Source organism: Procambarus clarkii, unplaced genomic scaffold, assembly GCF_040958095.1.
Source record: "Procambarus clarkii isolate CNS0578487 unplaced genomic scaffold, FALCON_Pclarkii_2.0 HiC_scaffold_600, whole genome shotgun sequence".
NCBI classification, from domain to species: Eukaryota; Metazoa; Arthropoda; class Malacostraca; order Decapoda; family Cambaridae; genus Procambarus; species Procambarus clarkii.
The window spans coordinates 67,916-87,500 of NW_027189633.1; the positions used below are offsets into that span (position 1 = coordinate 67,916).

At 38.9% G+C, this 19,585-nt stretch overlaps 1 protein-coding gene across 1 annotated transcript in view; it reads left to right on the top strand.

Annotated features, from left to right (window-relative positions):
- Positions 1–6,923: 6,923 nt before the first annotated feature.
- The window catches only part of LOC138361678 (gastrula zinc finger protein XlCGF67.1-like), a gene marked incomplete at its 3' end in the record, with an annotated part of 39,857 nt that continues 27,195 nt past the window's right edge, over positions 6,924–19,585 (top strand). Inside the window, exon 1 of the mRNA XM_069320892.1 lies at positions 6,924–7,119. Coding sequence (XP_069176993.1) covers positions 6,924–7,119 — 196 coding nt within the window. The remainder of the gene's footprint in view (positions 7,120–19,585) is intronic.

Consider the following 19,585-nt stretch of genomic DNA (forward strand, 5'->3'; position numbering starts at 1 on the left):
ATATCAACCCCCAAGTCTTTTTCCTTCTCTGACTCCTGAAGAATTTCCTTTCCCAGATGATACCTTGTATCTGGCCTCCTGCTCCCTACACCTATCTTCATTACATTACATAATGATTACATAATGATTACAAATACCTGCTACTCAGATCACAACTTAATTGAAGTTATGACAACCATGGGGAATAGACCTTCAAAACCAGTCCAGATTCCAGGTGGAGGAGATTTCAGCAAATTCAACTTCAATAATAAACAGATAAACTGGGAGCAAATAAACCAGGACTTCACAGAAATAAACTGGGAAGAACAGCTAGAAAATGCAAACCTGAACCAGTGCCTGAAAAAAATAAGCTCAGTAGCACTAGAAATATGTTCAAACCGCATACCTCTAAGAAAAAAAGAGGAAGAGAGGCCTTGGTGGTCAGACGCTCGCCGGGGGCGTACTTCGCGAAATGCGACATAGCAGAGGCGTTTCGGATCGTCCCAGTCAATCCCAGCTGGATGGGGGAGCGCCACGGCCCTCGCGATGTGTGCAGACGCCTCATCCAAGGGTTACGGACTCACACTCGGAGCGACCTGGTTCAGGGGTACCTGGCCTATGGACTGGAGCCGGCTCAACATTGCGCTCCTCGAACTTTACCCGTTCTACATGGGGATATCCATCTTTGCAACAGTGTTAGCAAACAAGAGGCTTGTGTGTAGGTCCGACAACGCCGCTGTGGTGAATGTGCTGCAATCTCTGTCCGCCAGGTGCCCCCTCCTCATGCAATTGGTCCGGCCACTGGCAATCCTTCTCCTCACCCATAATATTACGCTTCTTCCATCACACCTCCCGGGCAAGTTAAACGGGGTTTGTGACGCTCTTTCCCGGTCGCAGGTACTGCTGCCCTCGTTCCTGCGAGACGCAGGACTCGCCGAGAAGCCAACCGCAATCCCGCAGCACCTCCTGCCCTGCAACTTCATCCTGAAACTGTAAGGACGCTGCTCGACTTCCATTCCATTACCTAGATAAGTTCTGCGGCCAGCGGGCACCTGTAGTGGCTTTAGGCATTGTATGTACTAGCTCTATCTATATATCGATCCATTAATGTAACATCACTTGTATGTATGTACCTTACCTGAATAAACATATTTATTTATTTATGTACCACGGTAATATATAGCTGTGCCGCCACCTTTTTTATTAGGCCTACAGTTATGAATGGCTTTATAACCAGCTAAGTTGTAGAGTTGGGTATAGTCTTTATTTAGCCAAGTTTCTGTTAAAATAATGAATGATAAGTTAGTACCTAGTGCTGTGAGTAATGCATTTAAATCGTCAAAATGTTTACCAAGTGATCTAACATTTTGGTTATAAACTGATAGACAGGTGCTATTTTGGAGTTTGTTTTTAGCCTGGTGTGCTGTGAAATACTTGCAATAATGATGATCAATGTGCTGGTTGGTGTAGATATGAGACAGAAGATTTTGATCAGGATCAATATCAGTGTGCATAGAGATGCAGAGGGATCACGATACAAGATACACGATATAGCAAAACACAAGAATAAAAGCAAATACAATAAAATAGTAACAAATTAGAAGTAAAATAAAGATCCAATAGATAGCCAGAAAGGACACAGAAGTTAGATAAAATAAAAAACAAAAAATCAGTAGAGATTGACATTATAAATGTAAAATAAAAAATAATAAGAAAAATAATGATCATAAAGTAAAATGATCTTGAAGATAATTAGCTTAGTAATGGTTAATTAAAATCCTATAATTAGTATGAACCTAAGAAAACAAAGTAAGCTCAAATAGATAGTTCCGAGAAAAAAAAGATGACATGTAAATCTAAGTAAATCTAGAAATTTACTCTAATATAAATCTAAGTGTAAAAATAAACAGGGTGAGTGTATATTCATGTGGAAGATTTTACTATGATGCTGACGTAGATGCTTATATAAACAATTATACTGTTAATTAATTCCAATAAATGATTACAAGAAACAAATACCAAGTTACTTTAAGTAACAGGGTAATAAAAAGCCCTGGGTGTAGTGACAAGGGGATTAACTAAGACCAAATAGTTAGGAGTAAAAATCAAGCAATGTCAACAACAAAGATGACAAACAAAAAATAAAATTAAAAAACCTTTGGAAAAGAAAGGCAGAGCTTAAGTTCACTTTGGTTGTATGTGAGACTACAAATTATGTTCTGGTTATTCAGCTGATATCTCACAGTCATCCAGGAAAGAAGTGAGGTGTGCCTCAGTGGTTATGACATAAGTCTTTCCAGAGTCAGTCTTCCTAGCTATTATTTTACCATCGCGCACAAAACAATGTTTAATAGCAGGGGATCTTTTGCAGATTCCACGTAGTTTAAATAAGATACGAAGAAATAAAATTATACGTATATAAAACGCTGAACTGTAATGCCAATCCTGACCTCAAAAGATTCATTGAAGGTTGTAACAAAACCCATGAGCACCACACCAGAAATAAATACAGTTTTGATATTCCTAGAGTACGACTTAATCAAACTAGAAATGCTCTTCAAATCAAGGGACCCAGAATGTGGAATGATCTTCCCAACCATGTTAAAGACTGTACCTCTCTCAACCAGTTTAAGATAAAAACGAAGAACTACCTAATAAATTCCCTGTAACCTACCTTACCCCTCTATTGTCAACCAATGTCTGTTTTTTTTTTTAAATGACGCTGTTTGTCGACCGAATTGTATTTGTGCTGCTTTTTCAGCTATGTTTTCATTCCATGTTTTCATTTTATTCTTTATGCTCAATTAGTATTAAGCTTTAGTCATTTAAGTTTTTCATGCCCGAAACGCTTTGCGTAATAGTAGCTTTAGGCATTGTATGTACTAGATCTATCTATAAATCCATCACTCTTTGTAAAATCTCTTGTATGTATGTACCTTACCTAAATAAACATTTGATTTGATTTGATTTGATTTTTGGACAGGGATAAACCTGTCTGCAGCTTCCTGGCACTTCTGGGTGACAAAATCCATCATGACCTGCACATTCTTGTCTCTAAGTTCTGTTTCCCATGGTATTCCCCTGAGGAAGTTCCTCATCTCGTCATATTTTCCTCTTCGGTAATTCAGTCTTTTTCCCTCCGATCTCATCCTTGGATAGGTTATTCCTACCTCCACCAAGTACTCAAAGGTCAGTACACTGTGGTCACTCATTCCTATGGGGGCTTCAACTTTGACTTCCCTTATTTCTGACTCATTCAGGGTGAATATCAAGTCGAGTCTAGCTGGTTCATCATTCCCTCTCACTCTTGTGGGTTCCTTGACATGCTGGCTCAGAAAATTCCTTGTTTCCACTTCCAAGAGTTTAGCTCTCCACGTATCTGCACCACCATGTGGGTCCCCATTCTCCCAGTCTATCTTTCCATGGTTGAAATCGCTCATGATTAAGAGTCTTGAGCCATTCCTGCAGGCAACTGAAGCTGCTCTCTCTATTATATTAATGGTTGCCATGTTGTTCCTATCAAACTCCTGTCTAGGTCTTCTGTCATTTAGGGGAGGGTTGTAAATGACTGCCACTATTATCTTAGGTCCACCCATTGTTATAGTTCCTGTTATGTAGTCTCTGAACCCGTCACAGCCCGGAATTTCTATGTATGTATGAGAGTGTGTACATGTGTACACAACATTAATAATTTCGCAACTAGCATCAAAATTGTTATTTGCTTAGCTAAACGAACTAGAGAGTTCAGTTCCTAAACCAATTATGTGCCTCTGTAATTCTTTACACCACCGCCCACGGGATGGGTATGGGGTGCATAATAAAGAAAGAAATTGAATTGTACACTGGCTTTGTATATATATATATATATATATATATATATATATATATATATATATATATATATATATATATATATATATATATATATATATATATATATATATATATATATATATATATATATATGACTGAAAAAGTAAGATTAATAATTCTAACACGAATTTTCTCAATCTTTCGTACATTTCTTTTCACTGTTGGAAGTAATTCAAAAATCAATTCTCCAAAATTCATTTTTATTTCTAGTCTGACGCGACACTTGAGCGCGTTTCGTAAAACTTTTACATTTTCAAAGACTTTACACATACACAACTGAATAGAACTTACACATCTCCGATTTTGTTTATATCTACATTTGAGTGAGGTGGATGGGGTGAGGTGGTATTTAATAAGGTATTAATTTCATCAACACACTCACAGTACAGGGTCAACCAATTGAATGGGTCGACACCTATCAGTATCTAGGAATCATCCTGGACACACACATGAATTTTAATGCTGAGGTCACTTACTTGAGAGAGCGAACTGCGGCCCGGACGGCAATCCTCAGGTCGCTAACCTCCCTTTCTGGAGGAGCCAATCTGCAAGTCCTTTGCACATACTATGTACAGGCAGTCAGATCAGTGATCGATTATGCCGCACCTGCACTCACAAATCTATCACACCAACAGTGGAAAAAGCTTGAAGTTGCCCAAAACAATGCTATGAGAGCTGCACTGGGAGCCCCCATGTGGACCAGGCTTGAAACTCTTAGACTGGAGACGGGTTTGCCCTCTCTACAAGAAAGAATATCACAAAGGACAGCTACAATTATCAGTAAGATAATTATTTCTTCTGATCCAATCCCAGTACGGCAGGCCTTGGTGGTTGGACTAGGCCAAAACAATGGAAACTCTTGGGTTGCAAGAGCAGGAAAAGTCCTAAACAGACTACATTTAAAAAACATGATTCTTGATAGAGAGGGTGATCATCCACACCCAAATTACACTCCTTCCGCGCCGTGGGAAGAGCCTACTTTCAAAATAGTAATAGAAAGTCTCCCAATGAAAAAGGCTGCCTATGATCCGACAATCCTAAGGCGCATAATAGAAGAGCAAATGTATAGCATAGCAGTAGCAGGAGCCACCCACATCTTCACAGACGGATCGGTGGACACAGAATATGAGAGTGCTGGCGCTGCTCTTTGCACGACCAGCGTTCAGGCATATTGGAGACTGGGAGGACTAGTATCATCAACCCAAACTGAGCTGTTCGCCATACAACAGGCATTCGCATATGTGATTGCACAAAACACTCAAAATGCAATCATACACACAGACTCAAAAGCTGCACTTCAAATACTAGGACAAAAACAGTGGAAAGATAATGTGGAAATAATTACCACCATTTTGTATCAAGGAGCAGTCGCTAAAGGCAAAGGCCTCAACATAACTTTAAACTGGATCCCATCCCATATTGGAATCCCATTAAATGAAAAAGCTGATGAAATTGCTAAATTGGCAACTCGTCATCCAGTGATACATAAAACAATTCAACCCAGCCTAGAGAACATAAAAACATCATCACCAAAAAACTCTCACATCTCAACAAAGCCTACCTACACCAGAGAATAGCTGAAGGTTCGCCATCTGCAACATGGTATCTTCAGGCAACCAAATTAGAAAGGTTAAATATCCCAAAAGGAATCCACAGGGAAATAGCAGTTAGGCTATATAGACTACGTCTAGGTTACAGATGCAACTGGGAGATTGGTGAACCCCGACAGAGAGAGTGCATCTTCTGCCAAACTGTCACAGAAAAGCCATTACTTCACTATCTTCTGGAATGTGAAGCAACCAATGACCTTAGAAGAGCTTTAAGAGTTCCTGAATCATGCAGTGGCCACCCTGAAGCCATCAACACAGCCACTCTCCTGGTCAACAAAGGTGTCCAGCAGCTGGACACCCTCATAAAGACTGTGAAGCAGTATCCTCCCCCACGATAACAGCTTGATGGTTAAATGCAACCTCAGAACACTGGGAAAAAAAAATTGTACCACTTACGGGCTATTCATGCCCGTGCCATCTCTTGGGTGGCTTAATCTTTATCAATCAATCAATCATCAACACAAGCCAGAACATGAAACAATGGGTATTGAATAGAAGTGATTGTAGAAAGCCTATTGGTCCATAACTAGCGTCAAACATTGTTATTTGCTTAGCTAAACGAACTAGAGGGTTCAGTTCCTGAACCAATTATGTGCCTCTGTAATCCTTTACACCACCGCACACGGGATGGGTATGGGGTGCATAATAAAGAAAGAAATTGAATTGATTATCACGTAAGTGCTAAGTAATTTCCTGTTTGATTTTTCATTCATGGTTATACATTGTTATATGTATATATTTTCAGATTATAATTCGTATTATGCAAATATCTCCGAGTGAAATAGTGTACATCCGTATTTTTAATTTTTAATACAACATACATAACACATTTTTTAAGTATTTATTTATAATAAATAATTTAATTATTTAATTTATAATAATTTAATTATTTAATTTATAATAATTTAATTATTAATAACATTATATAGTCGATTTAATATTGAACACGTACACATAAGCGAAACGTCCAAAACTGGTTTCCGAAATGGCAAAAAAATTAGTGTTGTCAATGTAAGGAGTATCTTGTATCCCAGTGAGAGAGCTGTTTCCTTCAAAAAGTGTAATCGTGTGGCCTTATGTTTAAAGAAACAATTCCAAGTACATTCTTTGATTCAAAAACATGAGAATAAATACAAGTGTTAATTTTAAATGACTAGCTATAAACAAAAATAAGAGGTTGGAAAAATGATATGTGGAACCAAACCAAAACATTGGAACGCTCAGGTGATGAGAGGGTAAACAACCGCCGCCATTTTAGTAACGCTACAGCCGGTGAGGTCCAGCACGAGCATTAAGGGAAAACCTTGACACAAACTGCACCTATCATAAAGAAGAAGCACCACCATTGACCGCCAAGTGCTCACATCAAGTCTAACTCTAAGAAACAACACTCAAGCCTTGAGCTTCTCCCAACATCCGGGGGAGAAAACCTTCACACAAACTGCACCTGTCATAAAGAAGATGAAGACTCACCAGTGTCCACAGTGTCCGAAGGTATTCACCGGTGCTTCACATGTGAAGCGTCACATGTTAGTGCATTCAGGTGAGAAAACTCACCAGTGTCCAGAGTGTGGGAAGAGATTCCGTACGCGTGGACATGTGAAGACTCACATGTTAGTGCATTCAAGGGACAAGCCTCACGAGTGTCCAGAGTGTGGTAAGAGATTCAGTCTGCATGGACATATGAAGACTCACAGGATGGTGCATGCGGATCAGAGACCTTTTCAATGTGCCGAGTGTGGCAAAAAATTTAGAGAACGTGGAACTATAATAAGGCACATGTTGGTGCATTCAGGTGAGAAATCTCATGCGTGTCCAGAGTGTGGGAAGAGATTCAGGCAGCGTGGAAATATGAAGACTCACAGGATGGTGCATGCGGATCAGAGACCTTTTCAATGTGCCGAGTGTGGCAAAAAATTTAGAGAACGTGGAACTATAATAAAGCACATGTTAGTGCATTCAGGTGACAAACCTCACGATTGTCCAGAGTGTGGGACGAGATTCAGTCGTCCTGGACATATGAAGAGGCACAAGATAATACAATACAATACAATACAATACAATACAATACAATTTTATTTAGGTAAGGTACATACAATAAATATTTACAAGGATTGTTTGACTTATAGGTAGAGCTAGTACATACAATGCCTAAAGCCACTATTACGCAAAGCGTTTCGGGCATGATAAACTTAAATGACAAGCTTAATACTAATTGAGCATAATGAGTAGAATGAAAACAAGAAATGAAAACATAGATGAAAAAGCAGCACAAATACAATTATGTCGACAAACAGCGCTCTTTAAAGAAAAAAAACAGACATTGGTTGACAATAGAAGGGTAAGGTAGGTTACAGGGAATTTATTAGGTATAGCTTCGCTTTTAACTTAAACTGGTTGAGAGAGGTACAGTCTTTAACATGGTTGGGAAGGTCATTCCACATTCTGGGCCCCTTGATTTGTAGAGCATTTCTAGTTTGATTAAGTCGTACTCTAGGAATATCAAAACTGTATTTATTTCTGGTGTGATGCTCATTGGTTCTGATACAACCTTCTATGAAGCTTTTGAGATCAGGATTGGCATTATAGTTTAGCGTTTTATATATGTATAATACACATGAGAGAATGTGCAGTGACTTAATGTCTAACATATTCAGAGATTTAAGTAGGGGTACCGAGTGATGTCTGGGGCCAGAATTGGATATTGTCCTAATAGCAGCTTTGTGTTGAGTAATTAGAGGACGTAAGTGATTTTGGGTAGTAGAGCCCCAAGCACAAATACCATAGTTGAGATATGGATAGATAAGGGAGTAATAGAGAGTCACGAGGGCAGGGCGTGGTATATAATATCTGATCTTAGAAAGAATGCCCACAGTTTTTGAAACTTTTTTTGATATGTTTAGAATGTGTCCCTGGAAATTAAGCTTGTGGTCAATGAGAATGCCAAGGAATTTGCCATCTAATTTGTTACAAATTTGGGTATTGTTTATTTTGAGATTTTATTATACATGCAGATAATAGGCTAAACACTTTGAGTGTGAAAGATAATTAAGAGAATGTTGAAGGATAATGAGGCACATAATGGTATATTATCTTACCTGTAATCTAACAGTGTGCTATCACAATGTCAGTTGGATGTTCTTCAGAGGTAATTATATTTTGCTTGAGAAATACACTTCACAATGAAAAGGTAAAGATATGAAGATATTTTATTATATTGTTCTTTTATGAAAGTTAGATGACCAAGCAAGAACTGGAGAAGCTGTCACTAGGAAAACTCAAAATTGCTTATAAGTACTGTATAGAAATATCTCTTTAATTTAGCAAAGGTAAAACAAAGCTTTAAATGCTTTTCTTCATATTTATGTAAATAATGTGCTTCCTTTTTTTGCTTCCTGTGGAAATTTATTTAAAATGTATTATACTCTGTAGCTAAGTTATGGACATTTTTGTTGTAATATTATTTAGCATTGGAGTTGGTGAAGAAGACAATCTGAGACGTACTTAAGGTGACACCATTTGATTGGTAAGGAAATGTATATTAATCGAGGAGTCTTCTCAGGAGATTCATATGTAAACTGATGTCCATTTCTTATTTTTTGTTTAGGCCTATTTATGAGCGAAGATCCCCCCGTCGGTCCCCCACCCCCCGAAGGGCGAGCTCGCCCTTCGGGGGGTGGGGGACCGGCTTCGCTGGCCTGCGGAGTGGGGGTGCTGCGCCGGATCCCAGAGTCTAGGGCTGCCGCAGCTACTTCCATATGTCGAGTGCTCTCTTGTAGTGCAAGTTGGGGGTTGCAGACTTTACATGTAAACTAGGCACTGGCATATCATTACCCCTGGAAATTCTTATCTATTCTTTTATATGCCCTCTGTGTATACAGAATATATTTTATACATACTCTACTGGCTGTGCCACTCAATTACCTCTGGCATTGTTTTAATTATAGTATTAAGCTGATTGCGAGTACCGCAACATTGCTTCGGCTAGCCGGCACTAGGCACGGTTAATGTCCTACGACTCATTCCCTTAGTTGCATCTTGCAGTACTGGCATTCTACTCAGTCATGTTACACGACATCTTTTATTGTGGTTCAGCAGTTGCTCTGTAAACATTACTTAATAAATTAAGGTCCCCCCACTCCTGGCTTGTTTTTTCTCCCCGATCAGAAATATATGTTAATGGGAAGTAACTTAACATAAGTTAAGTTACTTCCTGAGGCCTTTTAAAAACTTCCTTTCTTCTCAGTACCTGGTGCACTGAGAGCAAAGTCGCGCTGTGTACCATGGACTACTTCGTTGATAATTACTCACTTCCGAAGTACTGTGCGTGTAATGCAGTGTGTTACTGTGTAAATAGTGTGTGAAACTGTACATATTGTAATTTTAGTGAATTTTTAACAGGTAATATTGTGACAATAAACATTTATTGTGGACACATTACTGACACATGTATCACAGTTCCATGGAACATTATAAACATTCTACTGTATACATATTGTAAAGGATACAAATATGCATCATACACAATAAAAAAAAGCAAATAAGACCACATTGGAAGTACATAAAACAAATAATTGAAAATATATTTGTGCCAACATCTGGTGCTTGAATGGCCCGCGAGACTGTGTCTGGGCGATTCACGCACGAGCGACCAGCCCTTGACGTCACAGCACATCTTGTCCACGTCCCCAGAGCCAAATTAAGTGGAATTTGGTATTTATTTTTACATAGACATGTTCAGGGAAGGGAATTTATCATTTTATGAAGAAAAAATAATTTTTTGGGAACACTTTATTTCATGCGCACCGGGGTAATTTCACAATAAACTCGCGCAGCACGGTGGTTAAGTAACTTTTAAGTTACTTAACATAAGTTAAGTTAAGCAACTGAAAACTTGAAGTTTTCAGTTGCATATAGTCCTGGGGACCATTCAGGCTTGTTTGCATTATATATATATATATATATATATATATATATATATATATATATATATATATATATATATATATATATATATATATATATATATATTATGTCGTACCTATTAGCCAGAACGTCGTAATCGGCCTACTATGCAAGGCTCGATTTGCCTAATAAGCCAAGTTTCCTGAATTAATATATTTTCTCTAATTTTTTTCTTATGAAATGATAAAGCTACCCATTTCATTATGTATGAGGTCATTTTTTTTTTATTGGAGTTAAAATTATTGTAGATATATGACCGAACCTAACCAACCCTACCTAACCTAACCTAACCTATCTTTATAGTTTAGGTTAAGTTAGGTAGCCGAAAAAGATATGTTAGGTTAGGTAGTCGAAAAACAATTCATGAAAACTTGGCTTATTAGGCAAATCGGGCCTTGCATAGTAGGCCGAGAAGTGAGTTCTGGCTACTATAGGTACTATATATATATATATATATATATATATATATATATATATATATATATATATATATATATATATATATATATGTATATATATATATATATATATATATATATATATATATATATATATATATATATATATATATATATTGGTCCATATTTCTTGATGCTTCTATATTGGAGCGGAGTCTTGAGGTGGGTAGAATATAGTTGTGCATTAATTGGCTGTTGATTGCTGGTGTTGACTTTTTAATGTGTAGTGCCTCGCAAACGTCAAGCCGCCTGCTATCGCTGTATCTATCGATGATTTCTGTGTTGTTTACTAGGATTTCTCTGGCGATGGTTTGGTTGTGGGAAGAGATTATATGTTCCTTAATGGAGCCCTGTTGCTTATGCATCGTTAAACGCCTAGAAAGAGATGTTGTTGTCTTGCCTATATACTGGTTTTTTTGGAGCTTACAGTCCCCAAGAGGGCATTTGAAGGCATAGACGACGTTGGTCTCTTTTAAAGCGTTCTGCTTTGTGTCTGGAGAGTTTCTCATGAGTAGGCTGGCCGTTTTTCTGGTTTTATAGTAAATCGTCAGTTGTATCCTCTGATTTTTGTCTGTGGGGATAACGTTTCTATTAACAATATCTTTCAGGACCCTTTCCTCCATTTTATGAGCTGTGGAAAAGAAGTTCCTGTAAAATAGTCTAATAGGGGGTATAGGTGTTGTGTTAGTTGTCTCTTCAGAGGTTGCATGGCGTTTCACTTTCCTTCTTATGATGTCTTCGACGAAGCCATTGGAGAAGCCGTTGTTGACTAGAACCTGCTTTACCCTACAGAGTTCTTCGTCGACTTGCTTCCATTCTGAGCTGTGGCTGAGAGCACGGTCGACATATGCGTTAACAACACTCCTTTTGTACCTGTCTGGGCAGTCGCTGTTGGCATTTAGGCACATTCCTATGTTCGTTTCCTTAGTGTAGACTGCAGTGTGGAAACCTCCGCTCTTTTCCATGACTGTTACATCTAGAACGGGCAGCTTCCCATCCTTTTCCATCTCGTAAGTGAAACGCAGCACGGAACTCTGCTCAAACGCCTCCTTCAGCTCCTGCAGATGTCTGACATCAGGTACCTGTGTAAAAATGTCGTCAACATACCTGCAGTATATGGCCGGTTTGAAGTTCATGTCAACTAAGACTTTTTGCTCGATGGTACCCATGTAGAAGTTTGCAAACAGGACACCTAAGGGAGAACCCATGGCGACCCCATCTACTTGCTTATACATGTGCCCATCCGGGCTCAAGAAGGGTGCCTCTTTAGTACAAGCTTGGAGTAGTTTCCTTAGAATATTTTCTGGTATGTCAAGAGGAGTACAGGCTGGATCACGATACACTCTGTCGGCTATCATCCCGATTGTCTCGTCCACAGGTACGTTGGTGAACAGTGATTCTACGTCCAACGAGGCTCTTATCCCTGTGGCCCGTGTGCCCTGCAGTAAGTCAACAAATTCCTTTGGAGACTTCAGGCTGAAGGCGCAAGGGACATAAGGAGCCAGCAGGCCGTTGAGTCGCTTCGCCAGTCTGTACGTGGGTGTGGGTATCTGGCTAATGATTGGCCGAAGTGGGTTTCCAGGCTTGTGTGTCTTGACATTTCCATACGCATATCCAGGTTTATATTCCCCAATAATCTTTGGCAGGTGGAGTCCGGATTTCTTGGCGTTCACAGTTTCGATCAGTTTGTTGACCTTTGCTTTTAATTCGGCTGTAGTGTCCTTCGTTACCCTTTGGAATTTAGTTTGGTCAGAGAGTATGAGGTTCATTTTCGCCAGATATTCGTCTTTTCTTGACATACCAGAAAATACTCTAAGGAAACTACTCCAAGCTTGTACTAAAGAGGCACCCTTCTTGAGCCCGGATGGGCACATGTATAAGCAAGTAGATGGGGTCGCCATGGGTTCTCCCTTAGGTGTCCTGTTTGCAAACTTCTACATGGGTACCATCGAGCAAAAAGTCTTAGTTGACATGAACTTGAAACCGGCCATATACTGCAGGTATGTTGACGACATTTTTACACAGGTACCTGATGTCAGACATCTGCAGGAGCTGAAGGAGGCGTTTGAGCAGAGTTCCGTGCTGTGTTCCACTTACGAGATGGAAAAGGATGGGAAGCTGCCCTTTCTAGATGTAACAGTCATGGAAAAGAGCGGAGGTTTCCACACTGCAGTCTACACTAAGGAAACGAACATAGGAATGTGCCTAAATGCCAACAGCGACTGCCCAGACAGGTACAAAAGGAGTGTTGTTAACGCATATGTCGACCGTGCTCTCAGCCACAGCTCAGAATGGAAGCAAGTCGACGAAGAACTCTGTAGGGTAAGGCAGGTCCTAGTCAACAACGGCTTCTCCAATGGCTTCGTCGAAGACATCATAAGAAGGAAAGTGAAACGCCATGCAACCTCTGAAGAGACAACTAACACAACACCTATACCCCCTATTAGACTATTTTACAGGAACTTCTTTTCCACAGCTCATAAAACGGAGGAAAGGGTCCTGAAAGATATTGTTAATAGAAACGTTATCCCTACAGACAAAAATCAGAGGATACAACTGACGATTTACTATAAAACCAGAAAAACGGCCAGCCTACTCATGAGAAACTCTCCAGACACAAAGCAGAACGCTCTAAAAGAGACCAACGTCGTCTATGCCTTCAAATGCCCTCTTGGGGTCTCTAAGCTCCAAAAAACCCAGTATATAGGCAAGACAACAACATCTCTTTCTAGGCATTTAACGATGCATAAGCAACAGGGCTCCATTAAGGAACATATAATCTCTTCCCACAACCAAACCATCGCCAGAGAAATCCTAGTAAACAACACAGAAATCATCGATAGATACAGCGATAGCAGGCGGCTTGACGTTTGCGAGGCACTACACATTAAAAAGTCAACACCAGCAATCAACAGCCAATTAATGCACAACTATAGTCTACCCACCTCAAGACTCTGCTCCAATATAGAAGCATCAAGAAATATGGACCAATAGGCTTTCTACAATCACTTCCATTCAATATATATATATATATAAATATATATATATATATATATATATATATATATATATATATATATATATATATATATATATATATATATATATATATTATATATATATATATATATATATATATATATATATATATATATATATATTATATATATATATATATATATATATATATATATATATATATATATATATATATATATATATTATATATATATTGTGACGGTGTTCCCCCCCTTATAATTCTCCCACGCCTGCAGTAAGAGTCATGTCTACTTTTCCCAAGCGTTCTCTACGTTGCAGGCTACAATTTGATATATGGGAGAGAGTGGAGTGTTCTCGGAGAGCCGAGAAATTTGTGAAATAGTAATATTTTGGCCTGTGGTATAGGCCCTTTAGGGAGCCAAGATGGCGCTTGCCTCCCTGATTTCCCGTTAAAACCATGTGACGTCAGTGGCACCGGATTGGTCACCGACAGCAATGTGGCACCGGGAGCCAATGAAAACCTCCCGTGGCAAAAGTGACGTCACGAAGGAAGGGGGTCCGGCCCGCGAGCCGGGCTGGCGCCATCAGTCAGACACGACACGTCATAGAGGTCGGACGTGCGACGAGTGGTCCTGTCAGTTGGACAGTTGTTTCCCGCTCCCGTGGATTTACGCGTCACCTGAAGTCCGCCAGTACTCTGAGAAGTCTTCCCTAGTTCATGTGTTGAACCAGAAGAGGGAATTGACGGTTATTTGAGCAACAAGTGCTCCAGTCAGGTACTGTGCAAGAAGCAGTGAAGCCGTGCAGTGACGTATGTGACGTCTGTGGCAATTCACCAGTTCGTGACAGCGTAGTGGCTGACAGAGCCACTGGGTAGCTGAGGAAGAGAGGACTATTTGGGGAAACCGGACGACTGTAGCTGAGATGTTGGCGACAGCCGTTGCTGGGAGAAGACGACGGCCAGGAGACCGACTCCAACCTTCAAGAAGTCAAGAAGGAGGACGGACCTGCAGTGAGGAGGCACGGAGACGACGCACTAAACGGTGGGACGACGAAAGGCTCTGGTAGGACACGACGACGTGTGTGTGGGGGGGGGCGTTCCCGACACGAGGACCAGGAGCTACATCTCGACTCTCATCGGAGGATAGGGTGAAGTAGGTGTTTCTAGTTCCCCTCCCCATACCCCTTTAGTTAGCTATATTATTCGGCTATATTATCTAGCCTGAGGATTTTATATGTCGTGAGCAAGTCTCACCCATGTCACGGTAAAGCACCAGTGTGCTAGACAGTACTATCAAGAGTACTTGTAATATTCATGTTGATTATTGGTGTGTACAGGCACCAGGAACAAGTGATAAATTTACTGTGTTGTGTATATCTTTCTATAGATTTTGATATGAACATATATTGGTAAATTATATATAATATTATGCCAGTATTTGAAAGTTAGGCTGTGTGCCCAGAAATCATTTATTTTCCATGTATTGATATTTGATGTATCTACATTATATATGCTATGTTCATGCAGTGATAAGTCGTTTGTGAGTACAGTGAATTATTGCGTTATCGCCCACGAGAGAAAGTACTGAAAACTCCAGTGTTAATAGTTCATAATATATTGCTGAGTGAAGAACAATGTAAAGCCATTACAGTGAGTCATTGTAGCATTGATTGTAGAAAAGACTGTTTGAGCCTGAGTACAGTGTAACTAAGTAATACGGTTTATTTGTGCCAATATTGAGTGTGCGAGTTTCTAGTAATATTGGAGAATTTAAAGAAACAGCGCGCGTGAATCTAGAAAACAAGCAAAGAGCTTCCGTGCGGAGGGGCCAGGCGATCAGCTGTTCTTGACACTTGATGAGGAGGGGAGGTGTTGCCACCTAGTGATCGCATACTATTCGTGGGAATTACCGGCCGCGTCAGGATCAGTTGATTTATTTGTTATTGTTTGGCCTTGTGACATCTTTCATACATTTTAAGTAAAGTACAAAATTACCTTTGTGTTTTTATCATTCCCTCCATTGATCTTGTGGCTATATTATACTGAAAGTATCCTCTATAAAGTATCCTGAAATCCTCTAGTCTTATAAATCTCAAAATAAACAATACCCAAATTTGTAACAAATTAGATGACAAATTCCTTGGCATTCTCATTGACCACAAGCTGAATTTCCAGGGACACATTCTAAATATATCAAAAAAAGTTTCAAAAACTGTGGGCATTCTTTCTAAGATCAGATATTATGTACCACGCCCTGCTCTGGTGACTCTCTATTACTCCCTTATCTATCCTTATCTCAACTATGGTATTTGTGCTTGGGGTTCTACTACCCAAAATCACTTACGTCCTCTAATTACCCAACACAAAGCCGCTATTAGAACAATATCCAACTCTGGCCCCAGACATCACTCGGTACCCCTACTCAAATCTCTTAATATGTTAGATATTAAGTCACTGCACATTCTCCAATGTGTATTATACATATATAAAACGCTAAACTATAATGCCAATCCTGATCTTAAAAGCTTCATAGAAGGTTGTAACAGAACCCATGAGCACCACACCAGAAATAAATACAGTTTTGATATTCCTAGAGTACGTCTTAATCAAACTAGAAATGCTCTGCAAATCAAGGGGCCCAGAATGTGGAATGACCTTCCCAACCATGTTAAAGACTGTACCTCTCTCAACCAGTTTAAGATAAAAACTAAACACTACCTAATAAATTCCCTGTAATCTACCTCACTCCTCTATTGTCAACCCATGTCTGTTATTTTCTTTTTTTTTTCTTTTTTTTTTAATAAACACTGTTTGTCAACCTATTGTATTTGTGCTGCTTTTTCAGTCATGTTCCCCCTTTTCTTTTATCTTTATTTGTATTTGTTCTCAACATCTTTTATTCTTTATGCTCAATTAGTATTAAGTTCTAGATATTAATGTTTTTCTTGCCCGAAACGCATTGCGTAATAGTGGCTTTAGGCATTGTATGTACTAGCTCTATCTATATATCAATCCATTAATGTAACATCACTTGTATGTATATACCTTACCTGAATAAACATCTGAATCTGAATCTGAATCTGAATCTGAAAGCATAGAGTGATAACAATAAGTACCTGCCTGATTCCTAATCTATTGAGTGTGACCTTGCCAAGGCAATCATTGACTCCACCAGTCCACTGATGGTGTTACTGGCCACCTAAAACACCAGTTGGCGACCTTGTGGTTAACCGTAGAGCCCGATTGTTGGGGAGGGCACACGACAGTCAAGTGCACGAGTCGTGTTCTCACTCTTTCTTAATCAGAGGCCATTAAGATTGACTAGGAGACTCTCCTGGCGTGCAGTGGCGCCGTGAGGATCGAGTGAAGACCCGCAGGGCTACGGTGAGTGACCTTGAGCATAACTATTGCTCACCCCAGAGTAAGAGTGAAGTGAGGGAAACCCTAACAATATATATATATATATGTCGTACCTAGTAGCCAAAACGCACTTCTCAGCCTACTATGCAAGGCCCGATTTGCCTAATAAGCCAAGTTTTCCTGAATTAATATATTTTCTCTAATTTTTTTCTTATGAAATGATAAAGCTACCCATTTCATTATGTATAATGTCAATTTTTTTTAATTGGAGTTTAAATTAACGTAGATATATGACCCAACTTAACCAACTCTACCTAACCTAACCTAACCTATCTTTATAGGTTAGGTTAGGTTAGGTAGCCGAAAAAGTTAGGTTAGGTTAGGTAGGTTAGGTAGTCGAAAAGCAATTAATTCATGAAAACTTGGCTTATTAGGCAAATCGGGCCTTGCATAGTAGGCTGAGAAGTGCGTTCTGGCTATTAGGTACGACATATATATATATATATATATATATATATATATATATATATATATATATATATATATATATATATATATATATATTTATTTTTTTTATTTTATTTATGCATATACAAGAATGTACATAAGGAATGTGAGGATACAAATATGGTAATTACAGTCTTGTAAAGCCACTAGCACGCGCAGCGTTTCGGGCAGGTCCTTAATCTAAGAAAATTTTAAGGAGGTAAATACTTGCAAAATTTATAGACAAAAAATGATAACAGATTACATGAAATGAAAAAAAAAAAAAAAGAAGATGAGAGAAAATTGTAGGTACAGTATATTAAAGCACATAGGTAGCTAAGATTGATTGCAATGACAGCTTAAAATGGTAGTTGACAACAAATTGGTAGGCACAATACAGCAGAAACAATATAAGATTGATTGCAATGACAGCTTGAATGGTAGATGACAAAAATTGGTAGTCACAATACAGCATATAGCTAGCACATAAAAGAAGACAGCAATGAACACAATGATAAGGTTGTTTGATATTACATAAAAATTAGGAGATTGGGTAACACTAGGTACAGAGCAAATTTAAAGCTCAGTGTAGGAAACTAAGAAGATGAAGTTAGGTACTTTTTGGTTTTGCTTTTAAATAAGGCAAAAGTTTTACAGTTTTTCAATTCACTAGGGAGTGAGTTCCATAGACTAGGTCCCTTAATTTGCATAGTGTGTTTACACAGATTAAGTTTGACCCTGGGGATATCAAAGAGATATTTATTTCTGGTGTGGTGATAATGGGTCCTATTACATCTGTCCAGGGAGAGTTTCAGAGCATGGTTTGCATTTAAGAACAGGGTTTTGTAAATGTAGTTGACACAAGAGAATGTGTGGAGGGAGTTAATATTTAGCAAGTTTAGGGATTTAAACAAGGGAGCTGAGTGTTGTCTGAAAGCAGAGTTAGTTATAATCCTGATAGCAGATTTTTGCTGTGTGATGATGGGCTTAAGGTGGTTTGCAGTGGTAGACCCCCATGCACAGATACCATAATTAAGATAGGGGTAGATTAGTGCATAATATAGTGAGAGGAGAGCAGAGTTAGGAACATAATATCTGATTTTGGAGAACATACCAACTGTCTTAGAGACTTTCTTAGTTATGTGTTGAATGTGGGTGCTGAAGTTGAGTCTCTTGTCTAGGAATAGGCCAAGAAACTTGCCATATATATATATATATATATATATATATATATATATATATATATATATATATATATATATATATATATATATATATATATATATATATGTCGTGCTTAGTAGCCAGAACGCACTTGTCAGCCTATTATGCAAGGCCCGATTTGCCTAATAAGCCAAGTTTTCATGAATTAATTGTTTTTCAATTACCTAACCTAACCTAACTTTTTCGGCTACCTAACCTAACCTAACCTATAAAGATAGGTTAGGTAGGGTTGGTTAGGTTCGGTCATATATCTACGTTAATTTTAACTCCAATAAAAAAAAATTGACCTCATACACAATGAAAAGGGTAGCTTTATCATTTCATAAGAAAAAAATTAGAGAAAATATAATAATTCAGGAAAACTTGGCTTATTAGGAAAATCGAGCCTTGCATAGTAGGCTGAGAAGTGCGTTCTGGCTACTAGGTACGACATATATATGCAAGGCTGACACCTATGTACACTTCGGAGCTGATCAAGCAGGTGGGGCGGCCGACCACAGGGAAGCAGCAAAATCACTCAAGTACAGGTGACTAGAAGGTCAATACCTCTTTGTTCCCATAGCGTCTGAGACGCATGGCCCCTGGGGCAAGAGTGCCTTGGAATTTCTCAATGAATTGGGTTCCAAGCT